Below are 16,644 nucleotides of genomic sequence, written 5' to 3' on the forward strand. Positions count from 1 at the left end.
CCTAGAGGAAAAATCCATAAACTGCTATTAATTAATAAGTAATAGTAGCATGAGATTTATTTAATATTTCGGGTACTTGCCAAGTACTTGAGACTTGCATTGGAAACAGGATGTGAGGCTTGATGGACCCTTGGTCTGACCCAGTATGGCATGTTCTTATGTTCTTATGGTAATGACAGCACTACTTAGCCAGATATCCTTTAAAGTAGCAAGTTATCCAGTCAGACAAAGCCGGATAACAAAAACTTAACAGGTTATATTCAAACATATTTAGGTTGATCGTATTCAGGAGGACGGTTATACCGCTGAATACATGATGGGATAAGTTGTCTGGATAACGTTAGCCAGATAACTTGTCCACTAACCAGCTTACTGAATAAGGGCCTCAACATTTTCTGCTATGTTAACTATGATGCAGGGAGCAGGTGTCAGTGCCCAATTTTCCAATCTCACAAGGCATTCCTGCAATTTATCACAATCTGCTTGTGATTTAACTACTCTGAACAATTATGTATCATCTGCAAATTTTATTACTTCACTTGTTGTATTTCTTTCCAGATCATTTATAAATATATTGAAAAGTAAGGGTCCCAATACAGTAATGCACAGGGAGCAGGTGTCAGTGCCGGGTCACTATGATCAGTAATGACACAGGGAGCAGGTGTCAGTGCCGGGTGTTACTGTGATCAGTAATGACACAGGGAGCAGGTGTCAGTGCCGGGTGTTACTGTGATCAGTAATGACACAGGGAGCAGGTGTCAGTGCCGGGTGTTACTGTGATCAGTAATGACACAGGGAGCATGTGTCAGTGCCGGGTGTTACTGTGATCAGTAATGGCACAGGGAGCAGGTGTCAGTGCTGGGTGTTACTGTGATCATAAGAACATGCTATCCTGGGTCAGACCAAGGGTCCATCAAGCCTAGCATCCTGTTTCCAACAGTGGCCAATCCAGGCCATAAGAACCTGGCAAGTACCCAAAACCTAAGTCTATTCCATGTTACTGTTGCTAGTAATAGCGGTGGTTATTATCTAAGACAACTTAATTAATAGCAGGTAATGGATTTCTCCTCCAAGAACTTATCCAATCCTTTTTTAAACACTGCTATACTAACTGCACTAACCACATCCTCTAGCAACAAATTCCAGAGTTTAATTGTGCGTTGAGTAAAAAAGAACTTTCTCTGATTAGTTTTAAATTCAATGAGTGCCCCCTAGTCTTTCTATTATCTGAAAAAGTAAATAACCGATTCACATCTACCCGTTCTAGACCTCTCATGATTTTAAACACCTCTATCATATCCACCCTCAGCCGTGTCTTGTCCAAGCTGAAAAGTCCTAACCTCTTTAGTCTTTCCTCATAGGGGAGTTGTTCCATTCCCCTTATCATTTTGGTAGCCCTTCTCTGTACCTTCTCCATCGCAATAATATCTTTTTTGAGATGCGGCGACCAGAATTGTACACAGTACTCAAGGTGCGGTCTCACCGTGGAGCGATACAGAGACATTATGACATTTTCTGTTTTATTCACCATTCCCTTCCTAATAATTCCCAACATTCTGTTTGCTTTTTTGACTGCCGCAGCACACTGAGACTGAGGATTTCAATGTGTTATCCACTATGACGCCTAGATCTCTTTTTTGGAACCTAACATTGTGTAACTATAGGATGGGTTATTTTTCCCTATGTGCATCACTTTGCACATGTCCACATTAAATTTTATCTGTCAGGGAGCAGGTGCCAGTGCCATTAGGGCCAGCTTACATTGGCCTACAGTGCTATGAGCCTTTCTCACCCACTCCAAGCATTTGTTTTCTGATAGACGCAGGATATAAGGCTAAAAAAAATGAATATAATTTGCAAATACCTGGGGGTGCAGGGCAGGAACTTAGAAGAAGAATATAAAAATATGGAAACCTTCCAACACAGCACAGCAGTTACAGGGACAGTCTTTGGACAGAGGCTCCCTCCAGTAGGAGTTGCCACTGCACAATGACAGAGATGCCCCCTCCCCAGGGGCTGTGAATGCTGCCTCTCCAGTCCATCCTATACTGACCTGCTCAGGAAGCAAATGATCTGATCTGGGAATCGAATCAAAGTCTCCTGCATAGATACAGGCAGTGCTGCCACTGGGCAGCCCTTATTCATTGTATTTCTATATAGCGCCCTATAGCAGAGCGCTGTACAAAACGCTACACACAGGTGCAGTGCAGCCCTGCCCCAAAGCCTCCTGTGGAAGTAGATACATAACACAGAGACATGCAATGATCACAATAGGTCCTAGACTTGATTCGATGCTCATTACTTGGACTCATTCACAGAATTTGCTATTGGTGATGAAAAAAATAATAATAACACCTTCTGTGAATGAGTCCCTGTTTAGATTATTGAGCTCTGATCCAAGAGAATGAAGCTGAAGTCCTGCTCCTGTTGAGAGCACTGCATGTCTCTTAATCTGTCTCTGTGTTATGTATCTATTTCCACGGGAGGCTTTGGGGCAGGGCTGCACTGCACCTGTGTGTAGTGTTTTGTACAGCGCTCTGTATAGGGCGCTATATGGAAATACAATTGATAAGGGCTGCCCAGTGGCAGCACTGCCGGTATCTATGCAGAAGACTTTGATTCGATTCCCAGATCAGGTCATTTTCTTCCTGAGCAGGTCAGTATAGGATGGGCTGGAGAGGCAGCATTCACAGCCCCTGGGGAGGGGGCATCTCTGTCATTATGCAGTGGCAACTCCTACTGAGTGACCATTACATTAGCCAGGGACTGGTGGGAGCCTCTGGCTGAGGACGGTCACTGTAACTCCTGTGCTGAGTTAGAAGAAGAATATAAAAATAGGGGAACCTTGCAAGTTCCTGTCCTGCACCCCAGGTATTTGCAAATTGTATTTATTTACTTTAGCTTTTATATCGTAAACAAATGCTCAGAGCAGGTGTGAGGGCTCATGATACTTGTAGGCCAATGGAAGCTGATCCTGAAAGTCAAAAAAGAAAAAGAAAACTGTCAGGCCAAAAATAAAATAAATGAGATTAGAGATGGGGTGGAAGATATAAATAATGTATTTTACCCACCAGAGACGGTGATATTTACTGTGGCTGTTGGTGGTGGTGGTGACGGTGTTTGTATCTGCACGGTGTAACTGCCGCTGTCACTTGTAGTTAATCCCGAGATCTCCATGGAGCCATTTGGAAATCCCCTCACCCGACCCTCGTACAGAGGAGAAACTGTCTCAGGAGGATCATCACTTGGGACATACAGAAGGATCTGATTATTACCCATGGTCTCTCCGCTGTACCAGGTGATGGTAATGATCCTGCCAGTGACACTGACGGACAGCAGGACGCTGCTTCCCTCTGCTAGGGTCTTCGGTATTGGGACAACAGATATTTCAGCAGAAATCTGCCGACTCCAGAGACCCAGAAACACTGAAAGAGAAGGCAAGAAGAGAAACTGTAAGTGGGATTCTGCTCCCAGCGTTAGCCAATGGCCACGATTACATCATGGACCTTACTGAGACTGTGAGAACAGAAATTATTACAGCAAATGTCTATTCGCACCCCCAAAAATTTATGGTAAGGACAGTATTTATCTGTAAACATTTACATGCAAAGTGCAGAATGATTAGTCAATTCCCAATAACTAATTAAATATTGCACACACAGCATGAAATAATGTAAAACTTCCTTTTACCTTTATTCAAGTTTTCCCCATCTCTACTTTCATCATAACTGTCTCAGAGCTCCTTTCCTGTTTCTTTTTTCTTATTTCTCTCCTTTGTTTCTAACACTTTCATTTCTCTTCTTTCTGCTCGATTTATCACCTCTTCGCTTCTGCCATTCCTTAGGCTTCTTTTCTCACCTCTGTCTGAGCCCCTCCCCCTACAAACCCCCATCTCCTCCATCTCCCAGTCTCTTCCCCCCCCCCCCCCCCCCATCTCTCAGCCCCTTTCCAGTTCAGCTCTCCCTCTCCCAGCTCTTTTTTCTCTTCTCCACATCTCCCAGCTCCTCTTTCCTCTCTCAATCTGTGAGTCCCTGTCTTCTCCAATGCCAGCTCCCTTCTCTCCCTTTCTAAGGTAATAGCAGTGCAAAACCAGGGGACCAGAGGCATTGCTAGGTATCTAAAAGATCCGGGGAAAGGGCCCATAGGCCCTCCTCTTCCTTTCCTCCGATATTTTGAAAATTAACTCAATCACAATCAGCAGCTTCCCACCCCCCCAGAACAATCCTACAATGATACATAACTGGACAAGTGATCTCCGTTCTATGTTCTCATGCGGCTGTCATTGCATATGAACTATGACAGGGAACCCACCCTCTTAGTTTGATCATGGCAGGGGCCCATTGACTCTCTCCATACCCACCCCTTACTAATTCTGTCCATATAGCGACAGGACACCCCCACTCATAAAGCAGGAGGTTACTGGGCATGCATGTTTGTAGCAATCTTTAGAGAGAAGGACTTGCTAGGCAACAAAAAAACCCTTGACTAGTTTCAACTGTCTAGTAAAATTACCACTAAAATTATTCAGAAGCAATCAATCAATAAACATTATTCCATATGGGAATGGGGTCTGGGGTCTAAACAGCATAGGGCAAAATCTCAATAGAAATCATGAAGCTCACATTCTACAATATCCTGCGTTCTCAGAAACTCCCCCAATAGAAGGTACAGAGCAGAACTGGGACACTTCCCCTCACCTCTTACCATAGAAAATCTTCAAATTCTGGTGTCACCTCAGATACAGAAATACAAACACTTTCCACTACCAGGAACATTACGTAATAATTCAAAACCCTACAAAAAATGTACTCAGAATCTAGAGAAAACCTGCCATTACATAACACACTACCACTCAAACAGTAGCAACCCTACCTAAGAAAAGGCATCACTTCAAATATTACACCAGGCCCTAAAACATCAATACACATCTTATTAGAAAAACAGAAGTCAGGCTGCTATAGATCCCTACGTAGAAACTATATGTAAGCAGAATACCTCACCTCAGTCACACGTGCAGAACACAGACAGGCCCTCACCAAATACAGAATCAAGAGACCATAAAGTAGAATCACAAATGTACAGACAAAAACTGAACGGGAAACTGCAACAATGCAAAAACAGGAATGTCACCATTTCTCATAAAAACAATAAAAATAAAAAACTATAAAACATCAATCATAATAGTAAAACCATGCTAATCAAAAATACTTATTTCAAAACAGCCACAAAAAGAATGACATCTAAACATTACAATTCATATAAAAATTGGTTAAAAGTTCTCAAAAATGAATAAAATATTTCAAAAGAGCACAAACATCAAACACCACCCAATAATTAAAACTAATAGATAAACAAATCCCCTGCTTTCCATACCTGGCAACTTTTAATTTAAAATCACCCTGAGATTGTTGTGGATTAGTGGGAGGAGCCCACATAAACTTTCTTCTCTTTTTGTCATATACACACACACATACACGCACACATGTTCAACTTGCTCATTCTCTCTCTCACACAGCCACATATGTTCTCACATACACTCCCCCCCCCCCCTCTCTCTCTCATACACACACAAACGCTTACACTAATTCCATTTCAGGTACTAACTTGGGGCCCCCCCTTTCTTCTGGGCCTCTTTTTCAATCCCACCAGGCCTCTCCTTGGGCCACTGTGGGATGGGCCTGCCTGGTATCTTGGTGGTCCATGGTGGCCGGGCCTCTCCTTTTCACCACCCGACAGTCACCGGACACTCGGGGCACCAATGAAGAGTCTCGGGGCATGGGCTCTGTGTGCCCAGAGCCAACGCTACCTCTACAGGGGACAATATTACCACTACCACTGGTCCTATAGCCTTTGTGCCCCCTTCAACCTGCCCTTATTAGCAACAGAGGCACTAGAAGAGGAGGAGGGACATTGGCTGCAGGGAGAGTCAGTAAAGTTTTATTATTGTTCTTTGGCTATGTGCTGTCACTCCTGTATCATGTCATGGCTTGTGGTACCTGTCCCATGTCTCTTGTTCTGTGGTGATTGCTGCCATTGCAGGGATGAAACAAGATGTCAGGGGATGCAGTTTTGGGATGGGAAAAATGAGATGGGCCATAATGATGGCTGGGTTGAGCTGAAATGAGGCAAGCCATGACTGGAGATAGGGGAACCAGCTTTATCAGCTTGATTTTGGCTGCCAACCGCTCATTCTGAGGCATGAAATTGCTGCTGCTTTTCTGTTCCAAATCTGCAACACTGATGGTGCCCTGAGTCATGGGTTCCAGAGGGCATCTGGGAGGCAAAGTAGAGAGCTCAGGAGTCTGTCATAAGGTCCAGAGGACTTTGGCCATCTTCATCAGATGTAAGGAGGCAGCTTTTGAATTGATTTAGTATTGTAGCCATCACTCCATCTGCTGGTAAAATGCTCTATGATCTTACCACCATGCTAGAACAGGGGAGGTGGAGGTGGGAGCGCAAGAAGAGAGATTGCCCCAGATATCCCATCCAAGGGGGCCTATCATCAGCAGGGCTGCTTTTACCTATGGGCATAGCAGGAGGTCCATTACATGAGCACACAGGCTCTGTCCAGATGACTGTCAGCTAGTGCATAGGTGACGGAACAAGGTGGACTGCAGGGGCCATTGCCCCCCAGGCTGCTGCTAGCCACGACTCCCCCCCACACCAACTCCTCTTCTCCTAACTGAACAAGTGCTACAGCTTGCTCATGGCTGAGGTTATGTCGTAAAGATGTAATTTCGGCCGCATGCAAGCTTAAAAAGGGCCTGGAGCAAATGTAGACCCTCTTTGCTCCTTTGCCAAGCACTGTTTGTCTAGCCAACCTACCAAGTGTGCTGAACTACCACCGAGACTACTGCTGGGTCGGGACCTGCCTTGACCCTTCTCCGTCTCCACAAAGCACCCTTTGTGTCATGGCTGTTGTGTGCTACTGGCCTCCATGCTCCATGGGTCCTGATCTCCCTTCGTGCAAAGGCGCCTATTGCCCCATCCTCTCTGACCTGCCTTCTGCACCATAGGAGCATCTGGATTGCTCTGGGTGTCAGTGTCAGGACCCCTGCTGCTGTTTTCTCCTTCTGAGATAAGGTTTGGTGCCTGGCCTGGGAGATCTAGGGAGAAGGGGCTGGGGGTGAACAAGAGGGGGAAGACTAGTGTGAGAGCAGGGCTCCATTTGGAGGAGGGAGACCTAAAGGAGGAGAGGACTGGGAGCAAAGAGGGGAGAAAAGAGAGGCTTGGTTGCTGCTTTTGGGGAGGGGAGGGGAGGGGAGGGGAGGGGGAGGGGAGGGGGGGGGTATTATGTTGGGGTTGCCCTCCTCTTTCTGCCCACAACCCTATCATTTCTTTCTGTCCCAGCCCTCTTTTCTTTCTGCCTCCTGACCCTTCCCCCAGTCCTCTCTCTCTTTGTACCCCCAGTACTATCCCCCCTGCTTCCCTCCCTGCCCTCTCCCCCTGCCATCTCTTTTTCTGGCCCTGTCCTCTCTGTCATCTCTCTATTTGCCTCCTGCTCTCTTTCCCTGCCATCTCTTTCTATCCCCCCACCCTCCCCTCTCTCTCTTTCTGCCCCCTCTTTCCCCTGGCTCCTAGCCCAAGTCCCCTGCCCACAACTCTTGCTCTCTTCCTGTTCCCCATTCCTTCCTCCTCTATCTCTTGCCCCCACACAAGAAAAATAATGAAGGCTCAGCAGCCCCAACCTAATACTGAATTACACCGCCGCTGCCATCTTCATCATTTACGTCTTAAAAATGCAACATCTGTCACGAGCAAGCTTAAAAAGGACCAGGTGCACATATAGGCCCCCTTTGCCTGTCTGCCGGACCACAGCGGTATTAGCTGTGGTAACTGCCATTACCACAGCTAATACCGCCGGGACCTGCCTTCCCAGCCTCTGCACCTGCTCAACTTCCTCTGCCTATCAGTCCTGCCCAATCTTCCCTTCCTGCCTCCACAGGTCATCTTCTGCTGCCAGACCCACCAACCTGCCTTCTGTGCTGCTGCTCTCCTAAGATAAGGCATGAGTCCTGGGAAAGGAAACGGGGGCAGGGAGAAAAAAAGCAAGCTGCTGTGAGAGCAGGGCTCTGTTTGGAGGAAGAGGTGGAGAGGGGAGGAAAAGTCTGTAATGTGTTATAGACTCTTCCTCCAGGAACTTGTCAGAACCTCTTTGAAACCCTGCTATGCTAGTCGCCTTCATCACATCCTCTGGCAATACATTCCACAGCTTGATAGTGCACCGCGGGGCCGATGCAATAAAGTGCGCCCAGCCTGGTACGCATTTTGGATGTCCTAGGCTAGCGCCTGATGCAATAAGGAGAATAGCGCGTCCGAATCACGTGCCCTAAGAAATGCGTAACCGATAGCACCCATCACATGTAAATTCCATGCAGATGAGGGCATTAGCTATTACCCTCCCCCCCAATGCAGGAAACCACTGGGCGCTTAATTCCAGTCCCAGAGGTGGAGTAAAATCAACTCCCAGTCAAGGGCTCATGAGAAATAAAATAAAATATGGTCCTCTGTGTTACGATAAGTGCGTTCTCCTTAGTATCGTTGTGACACTTTAATTTACTGCTTGCGGTGGAGAAAAATTAATTTATATTTTGACTCGATCAGAAGAAACCCACTTTCCTTTATGGCCACACAATTTAGATGTCCATTGCACAGGCGCTCTTTTTTTTGTTATTTTGCTGTGATTGTTGAAATGGATTAGATCAGGCGCCCCTGATATAATCCACTTTAGCAATCTCAGCACAATAACGATAAAAGAAGCAGGATCAGACGGGACACTTGTATTGAGCGCCTGTTGCAAATGGACGCCCGACGGAATAAACTATTGAGCGCTACGGACGCACAGTTCCCTCAGGGTGCCCTTTTTAAAGCTGCCTCATTTAAATACTGCATTTGGCGCCAGGGGGATGTGGCTGCGCATACGTTAAAACAACAGGCGCTCAATACTAGCGCCCATTTTCTGCGTGCATTTTACTGCAGAGGCCCCCTAGTGAAAAAGTTCTTTCTGCAATCTATTATTATAATTGTAATGCAGATTACTCATAGCTTTCTGAGGGCCAAGCCCACATCAAACATACTTTTCAGAAGGCTTATTACTATATGGGTTCAAAGTATCGTTTTTGCAGGGTTTTCTGATTGGCACCACAGTGATGTATGTAAAAACAATATACTGTATCTGTTCTGATATTTTTACCTCAGAAGATGATGAATGTCTTTTTTCATGTAAAATCTTATTACAAATGCATTATTTGTAATTGTGTGTGGTGAGGGCCTGGAAGTACAGAGAACAAAGCTATAAAGTTTGCCTAGAGCGTCTAATAACCTTGCACTGACCTGGAAAGAATTCACCATTTATTTATTTTTATTTTATTCAACGTTTTTATATACCAACATTCGTTTATAACATCACATCTGTTACCATTAAACAGAAATGCAGCCACAAAGGCTTTACAGTAGAACTGATTATGAAACTGGGGAGTGGGAAGAACATTAAACAAGGCACTACTAAGGGAGGGGGGGGGAAGCTATAATTAGGAATGGAGGTTATAAAATACAAAATACCATACACAGACTCCCACCTTTCACCCATCTCCCACTTCTCCAGGAGGCAAATGTTGGGGAAATATGGGAGCGTGGCAGGGTTGCCAGCTTCCTAGGAAGATTATCTGCCACTGCTCTGGGAACTCTTAACTTTAAACTTTAGATCAAAACGTCCACCCGCCTATATAAACGCGTGTGAAAGATGCTTAGTACAACAGTTTTATGTGCAACAAAAAATGTTTTCTAAAAAATTCATAGAGATTGGTTCTGGTAAATTGTGTGATTTCCTGGGCACTTCTCTGCTAACTGCTTGGGGCCCTTTGTGGGCGAGAGGCAGTAGATTATAACAACTAAAGTACATAGCATCCTCTGATACTGATCCTTATTAGTTTTTTTTAGTCATATTTATATTTTCTTTTGGTTACATCTTTTCATTTTTTCTCATTTCCCAAAGTTGACAGAAAAAAATCGAATACTTCCCACAAAAGAATGAGCAGGAAAAACTCTATAATCCGGGGGGGGGGAAGAAACAGCAGCTGCCAGAATATTTTGCTGCCAGAACAGCAAAATATATTGTATCCTACCACCAAGCCAGAAATATAACTGACCAGGAACAACACGGACCTGAACCAGAACTCTGGAATTGTCCTGGTTATTGTTTGTTTGGATCCTTTAATTTTATCATCATTATTCTATAAATTGTCTCACTTTTACTTTATCCATTTCATTTTTACACATGTAAAATTGTCTTGCCAATGAAATTATCTGAATTTGTTTTCTGTGTGTTCGTTCCAGCCTCACCCCCTTTCCTCCTGTGCTAACAAGCAGGATTTTGGGAGATACAGAAGGTGAGGGGCAGTCTGCAGCTCTCTGAATCCCAGGACTCAGACTCAGCTGAGAGCAGAGTGTGTGTGTGGTAGCTTGTGTGTATATGTAAGAGAAAGAGATGAGAGAGCATGTATGTGTGAGAGCCTGTGTGCGTGTGTTCGTGAAAGCCTGAGTCAGGGAGCTGTGAATGATGTGTAGGGGTGGGGAAAGTGAGGGAGACAGAGATGGACAGGTAGATGTGTGTGGACTAGTGGAGTGGGGGTTGGAAGAGAGAATCAATGGCAACCTCAGGTGACCACAAGTTCTCAGGTATGTTAGATGTGAAACTGTGAATATTCTGATGATAGCCAAGCTACTAACCGTAAAAAGGTACTTGCCCAACAGTTTTATGCTTTCAAGCACTCTGGATCTTCAGCGGAATTATCGCACAGAACTGCCAGAAGGTTTTAATTTCCACTCATACACAGCATCAATAAGGCATGGTCCAATAATGAGGGGATTATTTTTATTTTTCCAATAAGAACATAAGAAATTGCCATACTGGGTCAGACCAAGGGTCCAAAGACCAGCATCTTGTATCCAACAGTGGCCAATGCAGGCTACAAGTACCTGGCAAGTACCCAAAATCTAAGTATATCCCATGCTACTGATGCTAGTAATAGCAGTGGTTATTTTCTAAGTCAACTTGATTAATAGCAGGTAATGGACTTCTCCTCCAAGAACTTATCCAAACCTTTTTTAAACCCAGCTACACTAACCACATCTCCTGGCAACAAATTCCAGAGAGTTTAAATTGTGCGTTGAGTGAAAAAGAATTTTCTCTGATTGTTTTAAATGTGCTACATGCTAACTTCATGGAGTGCCCCCTAGTCCTATTATCCGAAAGTTAATAACCGATTCACATTTTCCCTTTCTAGACCTCTCATGATTTTAAAGACCTCTATCATATCCCCCCCTCAGCCATCTCTTCTCCAAGCTGAACAGGCCTAACCTCTTTAGTCTTTCCTCTTAGGGGAGCTGTTCCATTCCCCTTATCATTTTGGTAGCCCTTCTCTGTACCTTCTCCATCGCAATTATATCTTTTTTGAGATGTGGCAACCATTTTCTGTTTTAATCACCATTCCCTTCCTAATAATTCCTATTTGCTTTTTTGACTGCTGCAACACACTGAGCTGACAATTTCAATGTATTACCACTATGACGCCTAGATCGCTTTCCTGGGCAGTAGCTTCTAATATGGAACCTAACATCGTGTAACCATAACAAGGGTTATTTTTCTCTATATTACAAAATTCAGTCAAGGATAACCACAAACATAATTGCTTCAGATACTGACAGGATTATGAAAACAGCATTGTAAACATCTGTCATATTCACATAACCCCAGATCTGTTCTTACTTTAAGTGAGACAAAAGCAGGGCCGGATTAAGGTCAATTGATGCCCTAAACACAGCCTAAGAATGGTGCCCTCCCTCAGCCCTTCTAATACCTGTCAAGATATTAAGACTCAATTAGTGCTGAAGGTGAAAAAAAGATTAAAAATTCAGTTTTCTTTCAGGCCATACCTCACAGCTATATTAACTATAAACATTTTTTTGAAATTTTATTTAACACTAAATAGCAGTAAGCAGTGTAAGCAAATTATTTACTTATAACTAGGGGGCAACTGAAAAAAATGCACATTTTCAACACTGTGGTGCCCCCCTCCCCCTTGGTGCCCTATGTAATGATTAATCTAGTGCTGGACAAAAGTAATATAATTCCCTGAGACAGCACAAGTTAGGTGCATTCTGGGACATGTAGTTCCAAATTTCCTATTTCACAAGAATTGAGGATACCCATCTAGTTTTAGACTTTTCTGTATTTGTGCTTCCAGTCAAGGCAATGCCCTCATGTATTCAGTCATTTCGCATGGTTCTAATCTTATGTCTCCCTGTCCCCTCCTGCCCGCTTACCTATGAGGATAAAACGCCAGACTGCAGGACCCCTGCAGCCGAACATAAACTCCATGTCAGAAGAAGCGCTGTAGGTTTTTGTCTAGATAGGTTCAGAGCTGGATCTCTGCCTGCAAAGGAAGAGAAGGATTCACGCCTGCTCGAAATCTTCCTAATCCAGTCCGTGAGGAAACCACAAATAACAAGTCACATTTAAAACGGACGCCGTGTCGCTATCAAGGCTTCACACGGAGCAGATCTCTGGGTTTAGTTCCTATGGCTGTTTCTCAGTCTCTCAGGGTAGGCCAGTGTTGCCAGGTTTTCATGAAAGAACAAGCACTTTTTTCCAGAAAAACAAACCCCAAAAAAGCCCAAAACACGTGAGATTGAAACATTTTATTTTTTTTATAGTAGTTAATGCCCTCACATACTCATACCCCTCTCCCCACCCCTCTACAAGCAAATCTCTGGCCCCCACACTCTCATTCCCCCCTCCCTAACCCCTCCGAGCACATCTCTGGCCCTCACACTCATTCCCCCCCTCCGTGCACATCTATGGCCCCCACACTCTCATCCCCCCCCTCCGTAACCCCTCCGAGCACATCTATGGCCCCCACATACTCAGTCTCCTCTCCCCAGCCCACGCCAAGCACATCTCTGGTTCCCCCACATGCTGATTCCCCCCTCCAGCACATCTCTGGTTCCCCCACATGCTGATTCCCCCCTCCCAGCACATCTCTGGTTCCCCCACATGCTGATTCCCCCCTCACCAGCACATCTCTGGTTCCCCCACATGCTGATTCCCCCCTCCCAGCACATCTCTGGTTCCCCCACATGCTGATTCCCCCTCCCAGCACATCTCTGGCTCCCCCACATGCTGATTCCCCCCTCCCAGCACATCTCTGGTTCCCCCACATGCTGATTCCCCCCTCCCAGCACATCTCTGGTTCCCCCACATGCTGATTCCCCCCTCCCAGCACATCTCTGGTCCCCACATACTCATTCCCCCCTCCCAGCACATCTCTGGCCCCCCACACACTCATTCCCCCCTCCAAGTACATCTCTAGCCCCACATACTCATTCTCCCTCCCAACATACTAATTCCTCCCCTCCTGATACCTGGCTGTAGCTGCACACGCTGGATTCCTTTGCTGTTGCGCTCCAATGCCGTGCTCCTGGCCTTCCCGTTCCGGCCACGTGCGATGCTGTGCAGTGCTGGCTAGGTCTGCCCACAAAATGTGCTCCTGTCGTGTGCATCAACAAGACTTGCAGCTCCTGCTCTGATTGGCTTACTGCTGCAATTATAGGGATAGGGTGCGCCTGCTATGGACAGGCTTCATCGCAGCAGCAGCAGCCAATCACTGTAACATCAGAGCACAAGTCCCGCCCAACAAGCCCAAAAAACCGCCACTGGCAGAAAAAATAGCCCAATTAAAAGCAACCAGCGAATCGGAAAAAAAACCCGCGAATGACTACAAAAAGAAGCCCAATCTCGCGGTAAATAAGCGAGGTTGGCAACACTGGGGTAGGCAGGCATGCCAAGCTCCTTCCCAGGTACTCCCTCTATCACGTGATTGCTGGCACTGACCCTCCCCGCTGCAGCTGCAAGGAAAAGCCAGCATTGCTTGCGCACAATTCAGTGCAGAAGGCAGGGCTAGCCCGGCTTTAGCGTAGCATTGGCTGAGGGCACTGTGAGACCGAGAGCAGCCACATCTGCCTCCATACGTTCAGCTGGCTTTATAGCACGTCAGCTTCTGCTGCCCAGAGCCGTGAGATCACACGACGATCAGAGAAAACTGACAATACGGCCTCAGGGAATGGAGGAGAAATTTGAAAATATTAGGAATCGGGGAGGGGAAGGGAGAGACCTAGTCTATCTCATTTTTTTTAACATTTGACATTAAGAGGTGCTGGGGCAGGGAGAGAGAGACCTTACATGAGTTAATGGAGGAGTCAAGAAGAGATAGACCCACATGGGGGATGGTAGGGGAACAGAAAAGACAATCTACATGGGGTGGGGTAGCCTGGAGGATAAGGGAAGGGGGAAAGAACTTGAGGAGAGAGAAGAACCTAGAATGGGAGGAAGGAGAGAGAATGGATGAAAGGAGGGCGTGATGAACCCAGGGAGAATATCTAGAGCAGAGCTTTCCAAACTTTTCATGTTGGTGGCACACTTTTTAGACAAACATAATTTCGGGACACAGTAATTCAGTTTACTAGCAAACCAGAGGTTAAAGGTTAAACGAACTAAATGTATTTTGACAATTTATGTATGTTTCCTTAAATATATACATAATAAAATGTTTCACGACACAACCTATCTTGTGAAAACCTCTCATTTATATTAAAAATATATAATATTCCAAGCTTAATGTTATTGTTCTAATTTATGAGTAACAATAATAAAACAAAGTTATTGTGTTATTCAATTTACCTCTTTAATGAGATATATGAGCTTGATGGGATGAACACAGATTTTGAATATTTGGTGTTAATAAGAAAGTCCAAAGGGTCTTCTGCTTAATTTTAAAAAGCTGGCCAGTTTCACACTATATAATTATTTGATAGCCTCATTCAACTAATTCTATATGGCTATGAGAGTGAAATCTGGAATTTATAGGAAGGGACAGAATGTCAATATAAATCCTGCACCTCCAGTTCTGTAACTCTGTGCATCCACTGAAATTCCCCCAAACAATGGAGCTTGGATGTTTCCCTTACAGCTCATCATACTAAAAGATATTTTCAAATTCTGGTGTCACCTCACAGTAACAGCAGCACAAACACCTTCCACTGCCAGGCACATTGTGAACTAACACAAAACCTCGCAAAAAAGACACTCAAAATCTATACTACAATCCCATCGTAACATAACAGTAATAACACCAAGGACTCAAACAACAATAACCCTACCTGTGAAAAAGCATGGGTAAATATTACACTGGGTCCTAGAATACCAATACACCACCTACTGAGGAAACAAAACAAACCAGATTGCTATAGATCCCTATGCTAGCAGAATCTCTCATCATGGTCACACACACAGAGCAGAGACAGACCCTCACCAAATACAGAATACAAAATAAAGGAGCACAAATTAGACAAAAACTGAAATGGAAACCCCAAGAAGCCAGACTCTGTGTATAAACAATGGAAAAACAGAACCACCATTCCTTATAAAACAAATAAAATCAAGAAACATAAGGCATCAGTTATAATAGTAAAACCATACTAATAAAAGAATATTTTAAAACTACTGATAAATAGAATTTCTATTAATTAAAATCATATACATTTTTTACAATTTCCCAAATACCAATAAAATATTTAAAACAGCACATATATCAAATAACACCCAATAATTAAAACTAATAAGGATTTTAAAAAGCCCCTGTTGTCCATATGTGGGAGCTCTTGATTCCAGTCACCCTGATATTGTCAAGGATTAGGAGGTTATCCTCTCTCTCTCACACATGCTCACATGTCCATTCTCTCTCACACATACACTGTCACATACATACATACATATTCATGCTCTTATACCCACCATAACTTCTCGCTCTCGCAGACACTGACACACTCTCAGGCTCTAAGACACTCTCTCCCCCTTCACACACACCAACCACACAAACTCTTACTCCCCTGGATTTTCTCATACACACTCATGCTCTCACTCTCTCTGGCTCCCTCACATACACACAAACACACACACCCAGGCAAGTTCCCAATCACTCTCACACAAACACACACACCCAGGCAGGCTCCCATTCATTTTCACACCACTCCCTCACAATCCCCCAGGCATGCACACATTCATTCTCACACAAACAGACCCCCAGGCAGGCACCAATTCATTCTCACACACACACACACACACATACACCACACACAGGCAGGCACCTATTCTCACACATACAAACCCCAGGAAGACACCCATACATTCTCATACACAGACACACCCTCAGGCAGGCACCATGCATTTACACACATACACCCCCAGGCAGACTCCCAATTCATTCACATGCACACTAAAGGCAGACACCCTCTCTTTCTTTTGCCAGCAACCTCAAGAGCCTCTCTCATTCCTCTGCTGCCACTGTCACTGATGCCGCATGGGTATTTGGGAGGCGCTGATTACTGCTATTGGCACTGAAGCCCATTCTGTTGCCTTCTCTGGTAGGCCCCGTGGGTTTCCACTTCCTCCATGTTGATCTCGTACATTGTGAGATCCGCATAGAGAAAATGCTACTTTTGCACATTACCAAAAATTACATGTGCCAATCAGTAAAAAGTAATTTTTTTTTTTACCTTTGCTGTCTGATCTTAGTTTTTATCAGTTGG

The 16,644-nt window shown here is 44.7% G+C and overlaps 1 protein-coding gene across 1 annotated transcript in view; it reads right to left on the minus strand.

Annotated features, from left to right (window-relative positions):
* LOC115082644 (carcinoembryonic antigen-related cell adhesion molecule 6-like) overlaps positions 1-13,567 on the minus strand; it is a 56,290-nt gene extending 42,723 nt beyond the window's left edge. The window contains exons 1-3 of the mRNA XM_029586846.1: positions 13,423-13,567; positions 12,325-12,434; positions 3,072-3,425 (exon numbers count right to left, since the gene is read on the minus strand). Coding sequence (XP_029442706.1) covers positions 3,072-3,425; positions 12,325-12,379 — 409 coding nt within the window. The 5' untranslated portion in view covers positions 12,380-12,434; positions 13,423-13,567. The remainder of the gene's footprint in view (positions 1-3,071; positions 3,426-12,324; positions 12,435-13,422) is intronic.
* Between the last annotated feature and the right edge of the window lie 3,077 nt (positions 13,568-16,644).

The sequence above is a fragment of the Rhinatrema bivittatum genome, unplaced genomic scaffold (assembly GCF_901001135.1).
Source record: "Rhinatrema bivittatum unplaced genomic scaffold, aRhiBiv1.1, whole genome shotgun sequence".
Lineage (NCBI taxonomy): Eukaryota > Metazoa > Chordata > Amphibia > Gymnophiona > Rhinatrematidae > Rhinatrema > Rhinatrema bivittatum.